Source organism: Phasianus colchicus, chromosome Z (genome assembly GCF_987193195.1).
Source record: "Phasianus colchicus chromosome Z, bPhaCol1.hap1.1, whole genome shotgun sequence".
Classification (NCBI taxonomy): Eukaryota; Metazoa; Chordata; class Aves; order Galliformes; family Phasianidae; genus Phasianus; species Phasianus colchicus.
Window position 1 is genome coordinate 47,724,955 of NC_143476.1, and position 20,792 is coordinate 47,745,746.

Below are 20,792 nucleotides of genomic sequence, written 5' to 3' on the forward strand. Positions count from 1 at the left end.
CGAGTCTAATCTATTCTGCATCCCACACACAGAAATCCTTCTACATTTAATGAAGTGCCGACTGAAATAAGTTTATGCCTGCCTTCCAATTAGATACTAATAAGCTAATCTCAGGAAGTATAAATCCTTTCTTATTACGGATATGGAATAGGTAAGCTAAAAGCAATCCCTGAGAGCTCAACTTTACAATCTTGTCAAGATTTTATTTTTATTAAAAGAAAAAGCTTTATTTTTAACATCCTGTCCCAAACCATACTTTTTTAAGTCAGTGAGACCATTGATTTCAATGGGTTTTGGAGTAGGGTTTTAGATGTGCAGCTGTTGCTAAAACAGGGTGCATATTCAAATATTTTTACAAATTTAACGAGAAGAGGTTTATAAATAATCTTGTACAACAGCCTAACCCAGCAGACTGAACAAAAGACAAGGAGATATCTATTCCTTTTTCTTAGATCTCCTAGGTCATATGTCAGCAATGGGTTTCCACCTGCTCTGGTCTAGCTGTACATTCCAGCTACATTCCTGTGTCCTTGTATAGGTAACATCTGTGCATACTCCATTTGTCCCTCTGCCCATCTTTCATTAAATATGGTGTTATGAACCATCTTTCATGTAAGCACAGTGGCATTTGTTACTCCATAAAAGTGTTACATTTGCTAATATTCTCAGTCAAAAAAAGATAACTTCACTCCTGTTTTTTTTTTTTCAGAAAGTGAGCTGAGTAACATGATGACATGGGATACCTGTCTTTTGCTGCTTTTCTGTCTACAGATGCTGTGAGAAAAGTTTGAGTCTTAAGAATGGGATATTCAAAAAGCATGATGGTGGCAAATATTCTAAGCCACCCAGTGGGAAATGCTCAGGACAACTGTATCTTTTTTTATGTTTATCCTTTTCATAAAGCTCTCTAGTATTGTAATTACAAAAGTAAATGCCTTCCTATGTAGTGGGACTTTCACAAATACTTTTGTAAGCTTGCAGTACTGCTTCACTTCCTTCTTTTCTGGATAAAATACTCTGTCTTAAATAGAATCATAGGCTCACAGTACAATCTGGGATGGAAGGAATCTTTAAAATCATCCATTTCCAAAGTCCTGCCATGAGCAGGGTTGCCACATTAGATCAGGCTGCTCAGAACCCCATCCAACTTGGCCTTGAATGCCTCCAGGGATGGGGCATCCAGAGCTTCTCTGGGTAGCCTGTGCCAGTGCATCATTACTGTTTGAGTAAAAAATTTCTTCATAACTTCTAACCTAAATCACTCCTCTTTGAGTGAAATCATTCCCCCTTGTCCTATCACTATCAGCCCATGTAAACAGCTCATCCATCTCCCGTTCATTATTTCCCTTTACTTACTGGAAGGCTGCAATGAGGTCTCCCTAGAGCCTTCTCCAAGCTGAACAAGCCCAGCTCCCTCAGCATTTCTTCATAGGAGAGGTGCTCCAGCCCTCTGATCATTTTCTTTGCTGTCCTCTGGTCCCGCTCCTACATCTCCACATCTTTTTCCTGCTGGGGGCCCTAGGCCTACATGCAATGCTCCAGATGAGGCCTTGCAACGGCAGAGTAGCAGGTGACAATCACCTCCCTTTCCCTATTGGCCACTCCTCTTCTAATGCAGCCCAGGATGCTGTTGGCCTTTGGGCTGCAAAAGCACAATGCTGTCTTGCATAAATTTTTTTCCTCCACTAAGGACCTCCATGTTCTTCTCTGCAAGACTCCTCTCAAGGAGCTCTTCTCTCAGTCTGCACTCATATCTGAGATTGCTGCGCAACACTTTGTCCTTTGCTTTATTGAGCCTTCAGTTCACATGGACCCATTTAAAAGCCATTTGGATTGCACTCCTTCCTTCTCTTGTTTCAACTGCAACACTGTCATCAGCAGACTTGCTGAGGATTCTATTACCCTTGTTTCTAGCTTTATATTAATAACAGCATAACAGCTGTTTACATCTTACACAGGTAATGGAAAGGTAGCTCACTTGGTGCCACTGAGCATTTTGTAAGCACATTTTTTTCTCCTAGATTCACTGTTTCTGACTAATCTGGTGGACCACAACATACATGTAGTAACATGTGTGAGTTTTACACTAAAAATGACTAAAGAGATGAAAAATCTGATCTCAGCAAAAGGTTGTTTTGTGAACATGACAGTCCTTTGAATAAATCTTTAAACAGTACTTAATTATTAATTATTAATTATTAATTAACTGTCCCAGTAATTATTATAGGCTATGTGTATCACCTCTTAATAAAAGTTTATTCTCCTACTCTCTTCATTAAGAAAATCTTTTTTTCATCTTGTTCACTGTTGTGGCCATTTGTGTCCTGTTTTGGTAGATAAGATAGTTTCAGAGCTTAGAAAGTCTCATTTTATGACACACTTCTGTATGTTTTTTACACACAGTCCTAAAAACATTTATGTTTCTGTAGTTGAAAGAGAAAAAAATTCAGGATTTTCTTCCAACAGATTTAAATAATAAATTGCCTTACTGTTTGTACATCCTTTCTCCTTTATGCTTTTACCAGCACTTGGCTACTTGTACAATGGTTTCTGTCTTCTCAAGCCCTGTTTTATTTTTATATTTGATCCTCTTATGAAGTTCTAACTGAATTTGCCGCACCAGAGATTTCTACAGCAACAAGCAGATGTTTGAAACATAAAATTATGATGAATCAACAGAAGATTAAGTAACAGGAAAACAAATATATCAGTAAGCAAGACTTTATTAAAGCACAACTGTGTTCAGTTTAAAAGGCAGAGAAAGGAATACAAATGCCAAATACACTTACATTTTTTAGTATTACATTCCTCTGTAATAGTCCGAACATTCTGGTTATTTATTTCAGATGTTTACAATATTTGATGTAACATTTATGGCACTCAGACTTTGACAAAAGTTTCAGATGTTCTTTCGACTTGCTCATACATATCTAACGTAAGATGGTTTTTGTGACTACATGCAGTAGTAAATGAGCTTAGCAGAGGCAGCAGGCTCTCAGCACCTCTGAAAAATCACACTGAGAGCATTTCACATTGCATTTTGAAAAACTAGCTGTTGGAACTGTTGGGAAGTATGGCTGTACAATTATTTGTTTTAGAATGCCATTTATGTTAAGAAATGCCATTGGCTTAATGTATTAAGAGTCATAAAATCCATTTTTAAAAAAATACTTTCAGTCTAGCACAATCTAATTCATATAACAACAAAAATATATGTAAAAAAAAAATCTGTGACATTCTCTTAAGTTGAATTCTGTTATTATGATGTCTTAATTACAACACAGACAAATGCATGTGCATTTCTGTTAGGCCAATTTCTATTGCACCCTTTGTAGCTTTAGAGGCTACTGGTTTGCATTAGAAGACTGATAAGGACTTCATCCCAAAGTCAAAGCAGATCCTGGTAATTTCTTCAGAGGTTCCATCTTTTTCCCACCCCATAAAGTGGTCATACAGCGACAGAGGACCTAGATTCTGTGGTGATATCCAGGCTACAAAGAAAATACAAAAGCTTTATTCTAAAGAAACCGCAGTATTCCTTCATGCTCTTCTGCAGTGGTTACTGGAAAGACTATCCAATTTATTTCTGTTTTCTCATGATGCAGGAATCCCATCTATTATGGAATGCCGTCTTTGAGCTTCACTGGCAGACAGTGTAGGGTGAGGGAAGAGGAGGATGCCAAGGATACTTCTTATCAGTTGCAAGAAATAGCAATCTTGACATGATGACTGGATACATGGATTAAGAATAACACCATGTACCCTGCCACCACACTTTATGATAATAAGGTTGTGTTGATGGTTTACTAGCTTTTCTTTGAACATCTTTGGAACTTCTTCCTGCAAGCAGTTTTAAAATATTGTTTCAGAACATGGAAACACTGCATTCCTGTTCATACTTTCCACGTATTGCTGGACTGCACGAATCACAGAAAAATGGCAAGTTTAAAGAACTTTACTGAAGGAGCAGACCACAGTCTGAAAGTTTTTTCAGGTATATTGTTGAAAGAGTACAAATAGTACAAAATTTTTCAAGCCATTTCTGTAATAGAAGGTTGCAGACACCATCAGCCTTACATTCTGGCTTAGACTTAAAAACATTTTTTATTAAACATTTTTTATTTTTATTTTCTTAAGTCTTTCACTTTGAGAGGCTGCTCACATACATATGCCTTTCTTACCAGCTGCTGCCAGTGCTGAGAAGAGTCAGTATATTTTTTTCTGCTTAAGAAGTAAAACATTATGAAGCATAAGACAACTGAAATACAGTTTTAACTTTCAGACATACACAAAAAAGATACTCTCCAGAAAATAACTATTGACTGTGATTCTAAAGATAAGTTATTTTTTGTACATTATTTTTCTTGATGCTTAATTTTCACAAATTGCAAAAAATGGCTCTGGGATGACGTTCTAATTCTGGGGATACACAACTATACATCTTTAAAGAACGTTAAGAAATCTGAAATCTGAAAATTGCTGTCTTGGAAACAGGTGTTCGCTGCCATTGGTAAATAGCTCTGTATTTTGTCTGTGCACAGGCAAAAAAAGAAAACAAAAAAACAACAGCCACTTAGTATTTATTTTTCTTTTATTTTCACATGCAGATGCTAGGTTTCATCTTCTTGATCTTACAAGGAAAAATGGCTTATATTGGGAAGTATGAATAGTAAAAGAGTTAAGTGAAAGCAATTTTAACAAAACAGAGTTCTGAGCCTATGTAGATCCCAGTTCATCTGCTCCTGTATCCATGCACAACATAGAATCTTTGCCCATTTAACATTTTGCGCTATCCTGGAAATTAAAGTCATTCTTTAACATTAAAAGAGCTCTTACATGTGAGAGAATAAGCTGAAAATGCTCACTCAGCCTATCAGACTGTCTTAATTGCATTAGCATGCAGAAAGGAAAGAATGTGAGAAAACACATTTATGATTAGAATGTAAAAGATAACCTGTTCTAATGAAACTGTATAAAACATCAAAAAAGCCCCTAGTGCTTTCCCCATATAGTGTAAGAATGAATACGATGCATACAAAGAATGAAATATAGTCACCAGATCTCTGTACAACATACTATGAATCATAAAAGACTAAAAAGGAAAAGCAACGAACACTTTATGTCATAGCACCTTAGCATTTATTTTCAGAGTGATTTGTACATGTGGCATATTTTTCAAGCAGCAACTATGCAGCTTTTTGCAAAAAGGTAAACAATATCTTAAACTTCGTATGTTATCTACACTCCATCCACATTAAACTCAGTTATTGCCTTTAGGCATAAACCACCTCAGAAAATAAGAAAAAGAAATTTGCGGAACAGAAGGGAAATTTAATTATGCCATTCAGGAACATAATATACAGCTTAAATCCTTGCCTGCTCATGAGCAGTAAGAAAAAACTACATCAGACAGTCTATAAGGCGTTGATAATTTCTCTATAACATTTTCCAATGAGCATAGACGATCAGGTTTCTCTTAGATCCCAGTATGAATTTACATTTCATGGCAAATATACTGTCTTTAAACAATGTAGATATTCTTTTTCCCATTAGAAAAAGCATCACGTCAGGAAACAAATAATATAAATAATATAATATTTTTCACCTCTTGATTGCAGTGATGCTACTAATTTTTATTTCAGTGAAATGTCCATCACTACTTCAAATTCAATTAAAAAAAAAAATGTTTTTCAGATGATTTTCATGTGTATTTCATCAAATGTTGTTAGTTTGAAGGAAAATCTCACCAGTAAGTTAGTAAATCTTTGTTGTCCTTATCTGAGCTAACACTGAGCTCTGTTTCTAGATACCACGGATACCATGGAGTAGGTCAAGTTGGTCCACCATCTCTTTAGCAGGGGCTCACATAGCTTTTTACTGCATATAAAAATCGGGAAATCCACTTTTTACAAGAGTTTCCTATCAACCTTCCTAAAGTAAACATAAATTACACTAGCGTGGTTCTAGCTTGCTTTCTGTGCTTCAAGTTAAGCTTTCACTTGAATGCTGTAAGAGCTTGTACTCTGCTGCCAAAGCAAAGACCCTCTAAGATGCAGTTAACGGTTGTGCCAGTCTTTGAGTTCCTCAAAAGTATATAAAGTGAAAGATGAGTATGGCTTCATATAGAGGCTCACCTAGAAGCCTGGAGAAAATACATGATTTTAACAGTACTTACACATAGCTGAAAATGGTACATTCACCACAAGAAAAGTTTCTAGTGATGCTCTGGTTGTAGTTTGCCTGCATGCATCAGTTAGTTAATGAAGTAAGCAAATGTCTGTTCTGCTGAGCTACAGTAAAATTGAAAGTTTTTACTTTTCCTTTTTTTGTGAAACGGAGACATATTTAAAGACATACAAATAGCTCAATTTTTAGGAATCTCTGCTTATGTAAATTCTGTTTCCACTATCTCTGCTTGTATTCAGCCTTATAGAAATAAATATTTTTTTTTTTTTCATGTTCTTTGAGGATAAGCTGTGTGCCCTGTCCTAGAAAACATTCTGAACATTTTCTTTATAAAATATCCGCCAAATTGTGTTGCAAGTACCTAAGGCCTTTCTTAGGCTCTGATCTGCCTACAACAGAAAGCATTTAAAAAAATTAAAAATCAAGACTGGAAATGCTGTGAAGTATGCTAACTGGGCAACATAATAAACAGTAAAATTCTGTCATTAAAAGAAAATAAGTGAAAATTAGAAGAGAAAAAATCTCCTCGTAGGAGATGTATATAACCTTCATAATGCAACTTAGAAGACAGGTAGCTTATAGATTGCACTCTGAAATATCAAGTGATTTTACAGAGACAATTAATTTACAACATGCAAGAAAAACATATGATTTACCTTGAAAAGCATGCATCAGTGACCTGCTTTTCTCTTAAAACATATTATTTTCACTCTTGCAACGCAACACTCTCAACCCAGGGAAAATGAAACTATTTGTTACACCTTATCTATACACAAAGTGTAAGAAAATCAAAGACACTTGCAACTAGCCCAGATTCTTTTTCCTCCACCCTTTTCCTGCTTTACTAAATATATTATTTGTCCTTTTTCATTGATACCTGTAAGCTTGCATATTAATATAAATACACGTGCAATTATTTCTTCTGTCTCATTTCAAATAATCTATTATTATTCTTAATAATAGCAAATGCCTAACTGAACATGCACAACTACTTTCCCATTCCATGTTCTTAGGTATCTAATTTAGATCTGAAGTTTAGAGGCCACATTCTTTCATATTTTATCTAACATATCATATCATATCTAACATATCTTTTATTAAATGAGAGAATCATGGTAGAAGGCCTGCACTGAAGTGTGAGGAATTACAATTGGAAGAAACTTCTCACTGCTAACAATGCAGGCAGTTTTCCAGTTTCAGGACCTGTATGCTGTTTTCAAATAAAAGCTGTGTGTGAAGCTAAAAAGGGGCTGCATATTTTCCCCTTCAGTCCCTGCTGCACACTGTGTGAACCCACAACCTGATGTGAATGGGTTTTCCAAGGAAATTCCAAATACAAAATAGAGAGGAGGACCATCTAGGTTTTTTGTTTGTTTGTTTGTTTGTTTTTCTCCTAGATTAGCCTATGACTGAGGACCATATTACAAGTATAATAGCTGAACGCAGTGAATTGCTGATCTCTATTTATATTGATCCCATGTTCATTCATGTGAACATTGCTTCTCTGGACATAAGAGATGCTGAGTCAAGATTCACAGATTTTTTGCTCTATCTATTTTACCCTTCACCAAGCACCAATATTTGGATTTCTGTGTAAAGAAGTGAACAAGTCACCAAGCAATGTCATATGTAATTAGGTAGCTACTTAACAGTTTTCATTTTGTTGCTCTATTTTTTTTTTCTTATTAGTATATATGATTTACATAACAATCTGCATATCAGTATTCTCCCTCTGTAACTAAATGTGCTTTCTATGTCCTACTTAGACTTTAGAGCTGTTTTGCTGGAACAAGCTACAGGGTAAAAAAAAAAAAGGGAACCAAAATGTGGAAAATTTTTCTTCCATCCAAGAGGCATTCCATCATGCTTGAATGGCAGTGCAATGGGAGAAACTGAATATACAGTATTGCCAAATGTACTGTATTACTTTACTACCACAATAAAACATATTTATGTATCATGCAGTTTTATGCATTAATACAGAGACAAGTTTAAAGAACAGAATGACTGTGGCAGCCATCTTTGTGTCTGCTGCTGCTAGTAATTTGTATTTGTTTGATTTGTTTAAAAAACATTTACTTGGTGGAGTGCAAAAACTCTTTAGGAGGTTTTTTTTTTTTTTTTTTTAATGTTACAATGGTAGCTATACTGTATTACTAATTTTCTTTACAATTCTGTTTTCAAAAAATGCTGTAGAGGCCATTGGAAATTAGATGTCTATCTGAATGTAATTATGCTCTGGCAGTGCAGACATGAGATACTGCAGAAAAAAGTCAGTAAAAGTTAAATATTTTTTTTATCGTATGCTAAAAAAAAAGAATAATAAAATAGTAAAAATGTAAAAGAACATGGTACTTAGAAAATTATTCGAGTTCTAATAATGATTGTGGGTGTTTGTACACCAGATATGAGGCTGTTAGGCATGATTTCATATGCTGTCCTCTCTTCAAGAAATCACTTCTGAGACCTTATGCCAAGTAGTCTGGGAACCACTGCACATAACAGCTGAGCAGAGAAAACGCATCTGCCTTTGGCTTCAAAGCAGTATGATCGTAAGGCAGTGAGTCCAGTTCTGTTTTTACTGTCTTTTTATCTTATCTGGTGTCTTTCAGAATAGTGCTGCCTCCTTGCTTCCACAGACATAACTGGGTACTATCTTTCAGAATTTATTCTCATAAAAATATAATGTTCCTCAACTCCAAACGAAGCTTCCAGGATAGTCATTCACTATTTCTTCGTGTCCTTTGTGTACTGCCAGCAGAAGTGGAACAGGATGCTAATCACAAGCTACATTCCTGTTTAAATAGTAAAACATAATCAATGGAAGGTGATAGTCTGTTTTCCCTTCGTTTGTCCTTCACAGCATTCTGCCAGAATAAACAGGTCATTATCTTCAGACTTCCCTCTCTCCAGAAGGAAGGCAGTGGAGGCCCTGCTAAGTAACCTGGCACAGAAGGAATGCAGAAGCGGGTGAGCACAAGTGACAGCTGGGGCCTCCCCATCTTGCTTTCCCCTCAGGAACGCCAACTTCAACAACTCATAAGGATGAAAGGGATGCCCAAGGGCTTGTATTCAGTTCTCAAGTTCCCTCAGTGCCACATGCACGTGATTACCGCAAACCTCCAGAGACAGTGACGCCACCGCTCTCCGGTGCCTCGCCACTCCCGAGAAGAAAGCTTCCTAACACCCAACCTCAGCGCAGGAAGCCAAACTTCTCAGCTTCAGGAGAATCGTTACTGCCAAGCACCGCAGCTCAGGTCGGAGTCCGTGGCACCCCAGACCCACGCGGCCGAGACTCCAACAGCCCCTGGGCACGCGAAACCGCGCGAGCCCCCGCGAGGAGCGCGGTCCTCGCGCCTCGGCGGCGGCAGAGGGGCGGGAGCTGGCGGCGTCCCTTGCGTGGAGCCGCTGGTCACGTGGGTTCGGGAGCGAGGCTGGCGGCTGAGGGGCGCAGGCGGCAGCATGGCGGCGGCGCTGGGCGGCTTGGGCCTCTTGTACGGCCGGTTCAGGCTAGCTGCCGCGGTCGCTGCCACCTCCTCCGCCCTCGGCCCCCGGGCTCCGGTGCGAGGAGGCGCCGCCGCTTTCCCCTCAGCCGGGAGGGGCTACGGATCGGAGGCGAAGGAAGAGGAGGAGCTGCGAGTGCGGTACCTGGATGAAGAGCACAAAGGTAACGGGGAAAGCGCTGGCCGCTCCTCTGCGCGGCCCTGCCGGCCCGGCCCGCGGCGCCCGGGCCTGTGAGCTGGGGTTACCCTACGCGCCACCGAGGGCGGGTGGGAGGCGCCACACGGCGTGCTGCCGGCGGCGGGCGGCGGATCCAGCTCAGCCTCTTCGCGCCCGTACTGCGGGGCCGCAGTTACTTGCAGGAGTGGGTCAGCAGCCCTGCCTGCTTTAATCAGAATGCTCTCCTGGGTGTGTGTCTCATCTGCTAGCCACTTTGCTGGCAGAAAATGAAGTTTAGGGGTCATCTGCTACAGTTAGCATCCCACACCTGCTGTGTGCTTGTTTGTATGGGCAGACAGGGATAGAGAAGTTCTATCCACGTTTTCTTGTATGCAGCACTATTCAGTGACGTATGTGTTTCTTTAGGTGGATAGTAGGTCTTGGAATGATCATGTGTTGAGATGTGAGATTCAGTTTATAACTTTCAAAACATCAACTCAGATATGTTAAACTTGGCACCGTTTTGAGCACGCATTTTTGAGTAGAGCATTTATATATATTTATATATTTGTATATGTAATACTTTCGATTTTATCTTAAGGGTTAGAGGATCCGTTTTTTAAGAGTCAGTAAGATTAATGATGTAATCTCATCCTGAAATCCACTTCTTATTGTTCTGTTCCCAAGAGTTCCTTAAATACAATACTTATTTACTCCTATTTTTTCAACCAACTGAGGAACTGAGAACTGGTTCTAAACATATGCCTTAATTTTAAACTTATTTTAAATTGAAGTGGAGGTGGGACAGGAGCAAAGAAGGCTTGGTTGGAAGGTATTTTTTCTTGTGTTATTTCTATGCATTATTCTTTCTGTGACGCTAGTGCACACCATCCTCCTCTCCCCATGTGACAAGTTAATCTGTGTGAGTTTACAGTATGTAATATCTGTGCTCCATTAGGATACTAATGCCATTTAAACCCCAGTGGTTTTTGTCACTAATCTCTTAACAAACCATTTCCTTCTCTAGCAGTTTCTTCCGGGTCTTTCCAAGTGAGACCTCAGCACCATTGCCCCTTCATATTCTTTCACTTCATACTGCATATGGGGGCAGACCCTGTCTCTCTGACTGCCTTTCAAGACATACACATGTTTATTTGTGCTGTTTTTCTGTTTTTGTATATACCTGCTCTTTCTGAGTTGCTTGGAGGAAGATGTATTGTTCTCAGTGCTGCATGGGGAAGCAGGAAAACTGACCTCACATAGAGGTGCAAATCCTCTAGCACCTGAAGCATCATTCAGGCAAAGTAACAAACTGCTCTGCTCCATAACACTTTCACGTGACTCATATACCACACGTTTTGGGAAGCTGTTAAACATATATTGAAATGAGACTATATTTGAAAGGGCAAATTATTGAATTTTTTTATTTGAGACAAAAGAATACAAAAGATTTAATTTGAATGTGTTTGTAGAATGTTTGTGTATTCTGAACAACTTGTAAATCACATTACCTTTAGTATCAGTACAGATAAATATGGGTGCATTATTATTTTTTAATTAGATACATGTTTTTTTTTTTTTGTAATTGTATTTGATTATCGCTTCAAGGTCTGAAATTTATTAAAATTATTGACATTTCAGAACTTCTAGCCAAGTTGCATTAGCAAACCATTGCAAATTTGGATGTAATGGTTTGGATGTAGGGCTGTTAGTTCAGTGAGTATATGTGAGGCAACATTCTATTATCTATTTATTATTTATTATTATCTATTTATCTATTTATTATTTATTTATTATTTATTATTTATTTATCTATTTATTATTTATTATTATCTATTATCTATTTATTATTTATTATCTAATTATCTATTATTAGAATGTTAATGTACATAAAATGCACAGATCAGTTATGGTCTGCCAGGGGATCAGTTATGGTATAGTTCTTTCAGAGCCTGAAAAATTGGTAGTTAGCTGATAAAAAGGAAAACTTCATGTTTTCTTCTATTTTTAAGTAAAAATGTTTGAGCAGCTGAGATATACTAATTTAATGAGTGTAGGAAGATATGCAGAAGTACTCAGAGATAAAGTAGTAAAGGTGTGTATTTGGGATTTTGGGAATTGTTTAGTTGCTTTTTAAAAACAATGCTCGATACATATCTATATGATTTTACGATAGACGTAAATACTTAATGAAACTACGTTCAATGGAAACAATGAGAATTGTTCATGGTGCACCCACTGCGGGTTCTTGTTTCACTTAAGAAAATGCAATAAATGGAGATAAGCGAAAAGCCAACTTCTCTATTCTTTCTTCTTTCCTCTCTCTCTCATTTCAGATTTTTTTTAGTTATTTAAAAGTACATTTGGATTGATAGTGTGTTTGCATATGTGTAATACTAATAAATTATTTAAGTACTTTTTATTTTTAATTAATCTTTATAGGACAAATTACTAGTATAAATGCAGTCAGGACTTGCAAGTAAATGTGTTACTACTAAATATTGAGCATGAATGTTGTTTTGAAAACCACAAAGTACAAAATAGAGTAGATAAAATCATTAAAGCACAGTTTCCTTAGTACCGAGATAAACTGTATGTAATACAAGATCTAATCATTGTATTTAAATTGATTCACCCTGTTTTGTTTAACGTAAAAAGAAATATGATCTCTCACAGCAGTTTTAAATAATGATAGCATATGAATTTTGCTGTCTCTCTTGAAGTACAAGAACCTTTTAATATGAACTATTTACTCATAAAAATCCCATGTTTAATTACACTGTGAAATGAGGATGCATCTGGGAATTTACAGGTATTCTGAAGCTATCATGCATATATGTAGGTTGCTCTGAAAGTAATTCCCCTTATTTCCATGGAAACTAGAACAGATCTAAAGAGCACAAAGCACTGTTTGATTGAGGAAATTCTTGGCTACAAAACACTGTTTTTCAACATGGTCAAAACAATTAGGTGTGCATTGTCTCCACTGATGAACAAGAGCCTGCATGCTATGTTCTAAGCACCTTCTTTACATTTATCTTTAAAAGTCAGACCAGTTATTCTTGGGGTACTCTACCCCCTGACTTGGAAGTCTGAGATGGGGAGCAGAATAAAGCCCCACAGTCAGAGACCTACGATTCCATCTGGACTGCCACGTGTCCATGGGGCCACATGTGATCCACCTGAGGGAGCTGGCGGATGTGATTGTCAGGCTGCTTTCCATTATCTGTTAGCATTCTTGGTCAACTTGAGAGGTCACACAGAGCTGGAGACTTGCTGATATTACTTCCATCTACAAGAAGGGCTTTAAGGAGGATGCAGGGAACTGCAGGCATGTCAGCCTGACCTTGGTGTCAGAAAATGTTATGGAGCAGATCATCTTGAGTGAGATCACACAGTATGTGCATGACAGCCAGGGGATCAGGCCCAGACAGCGTGGGTTTGTGAGAGGCAGGTGTTGCTTGACCAGCCTCATCTCCTATGATCCTATTGACCTCCTCACCTCCTGGTGGATGAGGGAAAGGCTGTTGACACAGTCTATCTAGACTTCTATTATGTTTCAGCCCAGTTTGGCCTAGCTCCATGATGGAATGAAGGGACCCACAGACCCATGCCCTAGGAAGGGGGGAAAGGTGAAAAAGGTAGGGAGGTGGGCCTCAATGAAGAAAAGAGTAGAAATGAGCTAATGAGAAAGCTTAATTTACTAAATACAATAAGAGAAATGTGAGATGATAAAATATAATACAATTGGAATTGAAGCTAATAAATCAAATAAAATGAGAGAAAGGGAGTTTTGAAACCGAAGTCGTTACTCTAATACTGTAGGCAAGATGACCAGGGAGCATGGAGAGCAAAGAGAGCAAGAGGCAGTCTTGTGACCCCCAGTCAGTTTTATCTTTCCCCCCAAATGGAAAACAGAAGAATGAAGTCTTCTGGGAGTTGCAGTTCTGTTCTGAGCCAAGAGGCGATCTGCAGAACTCTTCAACTCCCAGTACACTATATGATGTTGTGATGTGGAATACTGATCAAAAATCATAAAACTGTGACAGACTTCAGCAGAGCCTTTGACACTGTCTCCCACAGTATTCTCCTAGAGAAGGTGGCAGCCCCTGGCTTGGAGAAGTACACTCTTTGCTGGATAAAGAACTGCGTGGAGGCCAGTCCCAGAGTGTGATGGTGAAGGAGTTAAATCCAGCTGGTGACTGGTCATGAGCGGTGTTCATGAGGAGTCAGTACTGGGTCTTATCCTGTTTAATATCTTTATTGATGATTTGGACAGAGGGATTTAGTGCACCCTCAGCAAGTTTGTAGGTGACACCAAGTTGGGACAAAGTGTTGATCTGCCTGGGGGTAAGAAGGCCCTTCAGAGGGATCTGGGCTGAGACCAAAGTGATGAAGTTCAACAAGACCAAGTGCCAGATCCTGCACTTTGGTCACAACAACCCCAGGCAATGCTACAGGCCTGGGGAGGAGTTGCTGGAAGACTGTATAGATGAAACGGATCTGGGGATATTGGTGGCTGCTCAGCTGAACGTGGGCCACCAGTGTTCCCAGGTGGCCAAGAAGACCATTGGCATCCTGGCTTGTATCAGAAATCGTGCTGTCAGCAGGAATGGGAAGTGTCCCTCTGTACTCAGCACTGGTAGTCTATAACTCAAGTACTGTGTTAAGTTTTGGTCCCTTCACTGTAAGAAAGACTTGAGGTCCTGGAGCATGTCCAGAGAAGAGCAATGGAGCTGGTGAGAGATCTGGAGCATGTGTCTGTTTCATAGTATGTTTGGATCTGAGAGACAGGATGTCTCAGGAAGGGAGGCAAGCAAACTACGCACTCAGAGCAGCACAGAGGGTTATGAATTTTATTTCACATGCACACACAGAGGCATCTATTTTAGATTATCTCAGTGGCAAGCACAAACTCCATAAGCAGGTGTTACTTACTTACCTTTGAGAGTCAGGTGAATTGCTGAGTGGGAGAAAGAGAAGGAACATGCCTGTACTAGATTCAAGAGGAGGTGTCAGAAGGGTGTCTTCTTCTTCAAGGCATACTTTTCCTCTCCCTTGAATCCACCACAGCCTCCCTCCTGCTTTTGTTCTCTCCAGGGTATACAGCGTTTTTTTCTACTTGCACGCTGCATCTGCATGGCCAGCATGTGATGCAGAGCTCAAGTGGAACACCTGCTTGCAAAACAAGGTCAACTAGCAAGGTCAGCTTCCTCCCAAAACAAGATAAGTGGCTTTATGTGCAAATGCTGCTTTCCTCAAAACTGTCATGCAGCGCATAGTTGTAGTCACACAGTCATCTAGTTATGCTCTCTGTCAGAATACTTTGTTCCAAATCAAGATCATTCTTTGGCCGGGACCTTTTGGTTCCTAGATGCAGCGTTTTTTGAAGAACATCTGAGGGAACTTGAATTGTTTAGTGTAGAGAAGAGGAGGTTCAGGGGAGACTTCATAGCTCTCTACGGCTGCCTGAAAGGAGACTGTGGTGGAATGGGGGTTAGCCTCTTCTCCTGCAAATCTAGTGATAGGATGAGAGGTAATAGCCTCAAGTTCTCACAGGGGAGATTCAGGCTGGATGTTAGGAGGAATTTCTTTTCTGAGAGAGTAGTCAGGTGTTGAAACAGCCTGCCCAGGGAGGTGGTTGAGTCATCAGCTCTGGAGGTAGTAAGGAAGTGTGTAGATGTGGTACTAAGGGACATGCTTTAGTATGGAAATGTTATTGGTAAGTAGACATTTGAACTGGATGATGTTGGAGGTCTTTTCCAAGCTTCATGATCATGTGATTCTATGATTTGTAAACATCTGCACTAGTGGAGGTAACCCATTGTCACTACTCCTGAAATGCACCACCCACCACCTCACTGAGCTCACATCAACTGTTTGGACATTTGTTCAGCGTACATTGATAAATGTCAATAGGTGTTTTGTTTTGTTTTTTCCCCCATGGAGGAATTCAGTGACATGCCCTTGCCTTATACGCACTTCCGTGTCAGGTGCCGCTTTGTCAGATTGCACCTATGGTGCCGTCTGTCAGATGGCAACAAAATGTAATGGAGTAATAGTAGGAAGGTTCAACCTGTTCAGTCATACCACCAACATCTGCTTCTAGTATTGTGGGCCAACATAATGAAATACGATGCATTACTTTTGGAAGAATTCTTGTATGTATGAATGTGTATCCTTTTTTCACTAAAATACGATTTTGCTGTTTATTTTCATGTGACTTAATTATAACTTTCTTTTTAACATTGAAAATTATGTCTCAGTTCTGGTAGGAAGAGTAGCATTCATTGTGTATTTGCTTTACCCTCTGCTGGGAGAGGACGCACCAGGTGGAGCTGCTTTGAACCAGTTTGGGATCACACAAGAAACGTAGAAGTCACAATTTGGTAATAAAGAAGGAATCACCCCTTTCTGAGGAATCAGGACTTCCCAAACACTTCAAATGAAGCAGTCTCCAAATAGAGATGCTTCTCTTGTGATTGCCAGCCCTTAAATCAGGTTGGGGAGAGGTGTGTGACCCCTTGCGGTTGCTCAGATAAATTGCTTCCACCTGTGTGCTCCCAGGTCTGGCTACGCCCCTTTACCAGCTGCTCAATCACTGGTTCATGCCATGACCTAATAGTTCCCATGCATTCCAGCAGCTGAGAAATAATACGAACTGTCCATGACTACTTATATAGCATTGGTAGTCATCTTAGTCCTTTGGAAAATCTAGCTAATAGAGTGAAATTTGATTGTTAATATATGTGAAGAGTTTTCTGGAGTTATGTGGAAATGACTCCCAGGAAAAAATTCTGAAATTAATACTGCCTTCAGCATTGTCTGAACGGCTGTTCCTTTCTAACGTATCTGCAATTTCCTTGACATTGTAAGGATACTGGAATTCCATTATTATGATGCTTATTATGATTCTGATATTTGTTTCTGAATATGATGATGAGTTTTTACTACTTTTTACAGATAGGTTTTTTGAATATTTTTTTTAAGATATTTGCATGCCCATAGGTGGACACTTCAGGAGGAGTGAACCATGATTATGGTTCAAATGAGAATGAGATTTTTCAAAATACATGCAATCAGCTATTCTGTATTGCTAACAATATTTGTTAAAATGGTTATTGATAATGTTTGTACTTCTTGCTATTTATTTTTTTTTCCCAAGAGGTTTGTTGGGACTCTCCAGTGTTGTATAGTGCCTGATTTGCCCTATTTAGGGCAAATTTATATAACATTCATATACCCATATGACCAGGGATTTAAATTCTTTTGGATATCCAAAACATGGAAGGAAGATCATCTTGAACAGTTTCTTTTAGGATGACATCCAGCAATTAATTCACAGTCTTCAGCAAACTGATGTGGCGAGTTGTACTCCCAGATTTTGGGGACAAGGAGATCTTGGAGTAAGTTAAAGAAGGAAGAAAGTACATTCTTGGGATTAAATTACTCAAATGGAAATAAGTCTATTTTTCTACTTCGATAATATGAGTTTGAGCAAGTACTCAATTGATCTATAGTTCGGTCACTGATTAATATACTGGGAAAACATCCCAAGCCTTACTGCAGTTTTAAAAATAACCAAGGAATTTAAGGATGCCCAGACAATATTGTAATAAAGTGTTAGAACAAAACTGACTCAAATAAGCATTCAGGGAATATCTTTTAATATGCCTCATTTCAATATATGATTGTCTCATGTTAGCCTCATATGCTTTTCTGGTTGCAGTTATTGCTTTACTTTCCCCTCCCCTCCCCCTTATTTAAGAAATGGCTGTCATCTGTATTTACCTCTCACTTATCTGGGAGGGGAGATAGAAGTGATAGGTCTATGACTCGGTGGGATACTTTTAAGACTTAACTGGTGTGATTTGTCTTTAAGAGGCCCTTCTTCATAGGAAAATTACTAAATGTGTTGTAATGTTAATTGGGAATTCATTCTAATATTGATGATGGTAACTAAAGAGTGTTGCTGCTATTGAAAAAACATACTTTTGCTAAGGACCTTATTTTTTAGTTAAAAAAATAGTTTTGAGATGGCAATGTCTTTGCCTTATTCAAACTTCGGATATGCAAGTGTAGCAGCCTTAGAGCTTAAAATCAAAGACAAGTTAACTGGCTTTTTGTCGCTTTAAAACATGGTGCTGATTTTGCTTTATCTATGTGTGTGAAGATACGATGTATTTGAATTTGGAATAATCCTGAAAAACAAGTTGCAACAGCAGAAAAGTGCTGCAGTTGGAAGCATGTAGGAATTCCTGTTTGAATGCTGATTGAGGGTTGTTGCAGTTGTGTTGATGAATTTAGTTTGACTTTGGAGAACAAAGGAATGAAGATTTTCTGGATCAGCCAGGCTCTCCTCTTTCTTGATAAGAATTAATTGAACTTTGGGAGCAAGCAAGAGCAAAGTGTGTTCTCTTACTTGAATTCAGCCATTTTCATCTGAACTTCAGACATGGTAGCTGGTGAATGGAAGGCTTCGTTTTCAAACTGGTAGCTGCAGAAGCAGGAGCTCAGTTTAACAATCTGTGTATGTGTAGGCACTTATATTCAGGAGGAAGGGAAGTGGGATTAAACACTAATAGTTCATCACTTTGAGATGATGTTTCTGTGAAAGAAATAGTATGTGCTGAGAAAACAAGACAGCCTCCTAGGGTGACTAGGAGAACCATAGAGATGGTTCTTGTAGAGCTTGGTGTTGTGGTAGTAAATACACAGGCAAAAACTGAGTTTCTGGTAGATTGATGGCAACACTGTGGGCCTTTTTGTTTGAGATAAAGGGAGCTCCCTTTTTCATTCCTGGTCCCAGTGCTAGTCCATTGCCTTCTTTTCCATTGCCTTCTTTTCCATTGCCTTCTTTTCCATTGCCTTCTTTTCCATTGCCTTCTTTTCCATTGCCTTCTTTTCCATTGCCTTCTTTTCCATTGCCTTCTTTTCCATTGCCTTCTTTTCCATTGCCTGACCTAGCAAGACTGGATTAATTTCTGATGTTTAGAATTCAGGAAATTGTAATACATTCAGGAAATAATTGCTTAAGAGATTATTATCTGGATAGACTTCTTGGGATTTTTCATGCCTGTTAAGCTAAGGAGAAGGAATAAGGACAAGCAAATGGTGCTCCTTGTGTGACACAGATCAATGTATGTTTAATCAGTCATTGAGCCAACTGATCTCTAACTGGACTAAGGGAGTTATAAATACATGATCAAAGCTGTGTAGCCTAGCACTGAGTTTCTGTCTTGACTGAGAGTTTCTGTATATTTATTTTTAAACAGAAGTTCAGATATATTGTTGCTAGCATTCTCTCTGTGTGGCTTCATTTATCTGTATTGGAATTGCTAGTCTTAACTGTGATAGTTCTTCTTGCTTTAAGAAGTTTCTCAAAGCAGGCTATCTAAATATGGAAACAGTGTATTATTTTGCTTGATTACATGTCAGCACTTTGAACGCAAATGTGAAATTTGTGCATGCCTTAGGTAATTTAAGATTTAACCCTTCTGACCACGTAATAGTGTTAGGGCCAGATTTTTACTTCTTAAAATATGTAATTTCTGTTGAACACTGAAATGTTCAACACTGAAAAACCTATGTCCATTTTTTTTATTTCTGAAACTCAGTAGCTAAATGACTACAGTAGTATGTTTCTTTTAGCATTCCTGAAATTGAAATAATTACTTGTGTGGATATTATATATTTTTCTCTATTATAACAGTGATACAATTTTTCTTCCCCTCCAGGAATTGTGGTGCTTGGGTTAAACAGATCTCATGCCAAGAATGCACTTAACAAAAATCTTTTAAAAATGGTAAGTGAAAAGAATAGATTCTAATATGAAGGTGAAATACTGGAATTAAATACTTTTAATAGTGTTTGGTTATTCCCCTTCCTCCTTTTCTCTTTAGATGTCAAAAGCTGTGGATGCTTTGAAATCTGATAAGAAAGTACGAACTGTTATATTCCGAAGTGAAGTCCCAGGGATATTCTGTGCTGGTATGCAAACTTAATTTTCCTGAGAAGTTGGAAATCTGTATCTAATTTTTTGCACACACACAGACACACTTATACAACACACGCACACACTCACACACACACAGATACCTACATGAAAAAAAAAAAAAAGAAAATGGAAGAAGAGAAAGAGACATGAAAAAAAAGCCCAGATTCCAAGGAAACTTGTCTTATGTATATATTCATCTCAGTAGCACACAGTGGTTTTATATGATTTTCCTCAATTGTTAACAAGAACTGAATATCTGTTTTATTCTTTCTGTGTCATAAAGTGTTTCAAAAACTAGCGTGTTATAAAATAATTTAATTGAGCTCTTACAAATTGTTGCATGTACTTCATGTTGAGGATCAAAAACTGCTAATAGCTGTATGGAAAGCTGTATAAAAAACATATCTTAAATCGTTAAAATCAATTTTAAATTAAATAAAATTCATTATGAAATGTAATCTTACTGAGACTGAGCATGAAAAAAACAAAGCATACACACAGCCCAAATATCAAACAGTAAAAATGCCCTATCGAAGTTGTAAGAAAGCGAAAGCTATGAACAGCCATAATCTGGGAACAAGAATTTGAGAATTTGTCAACATATAAAAATCAGTGGAAGCAGACATGCATTTTGTAGATAAATAGTGTCTTTATATTCAGATGTCCAATACAATGCTTTGTTCAAATTGAATCTTAATAAATTTCAAATGGTCAAATAAGTCCATTTCTTCTTTCTAGTATATGAGTAGAACTGTCAGGATAGAGAAGATAAATTCTAAAATTTTATGGTTCTCTGTGGTGTTTAAGCTTACTAACCACACATAACATAATTAATTCAATTTTAAATGCAAAACCTTGTGTCCAGTTTTTACTTGAGTAATGTGTATAAATAATTCTTTTGTAGTTTAAGTTCTTATTGTTATAGTTTTTATAACTATTTTCATTCAGT

The 20,792-nt window shown here is 38.2% G+C and overlaps 1 protein-coding gene across 3 annotated transcripts in view; it reads left to right on the plus strand.

The window, feature by feature from the left end:
• The first annotated feature begins 9,343 nt into the window (after positions 1-9,343).
• Positions 9,344-20,792, plus strand: part of AUH (AU RNA binding methylglutaconyl-CoA hydratase) — a 112,531-nt gene continuing 101,082 nt past the window's right edge. Inside the window, exons 1-3 of one of the 3 annotated variants that reach the window (XM_031610510.2) lie at positions 9,344-9,853; positions 19,584-19,651; positions 19,749-19,836. In XM_031610510.2, the coding sequence (XP_031466370.2) occupies positions 9,649-9,853; positions 19,584-19,651; positions 19,749-19,836 (361 nt within the window). In that variant the 5' untranslated portion in view covers positions 9,344-9,648. The remainder of the gene's footprint in view (positions 9,854-19,583; positions 19,652-19,748; positions 19,837-20,792) is intronic. The other 2 variants (XM_090132711.1, XM_090132712.1) reach the window with 2 other exon arrangements.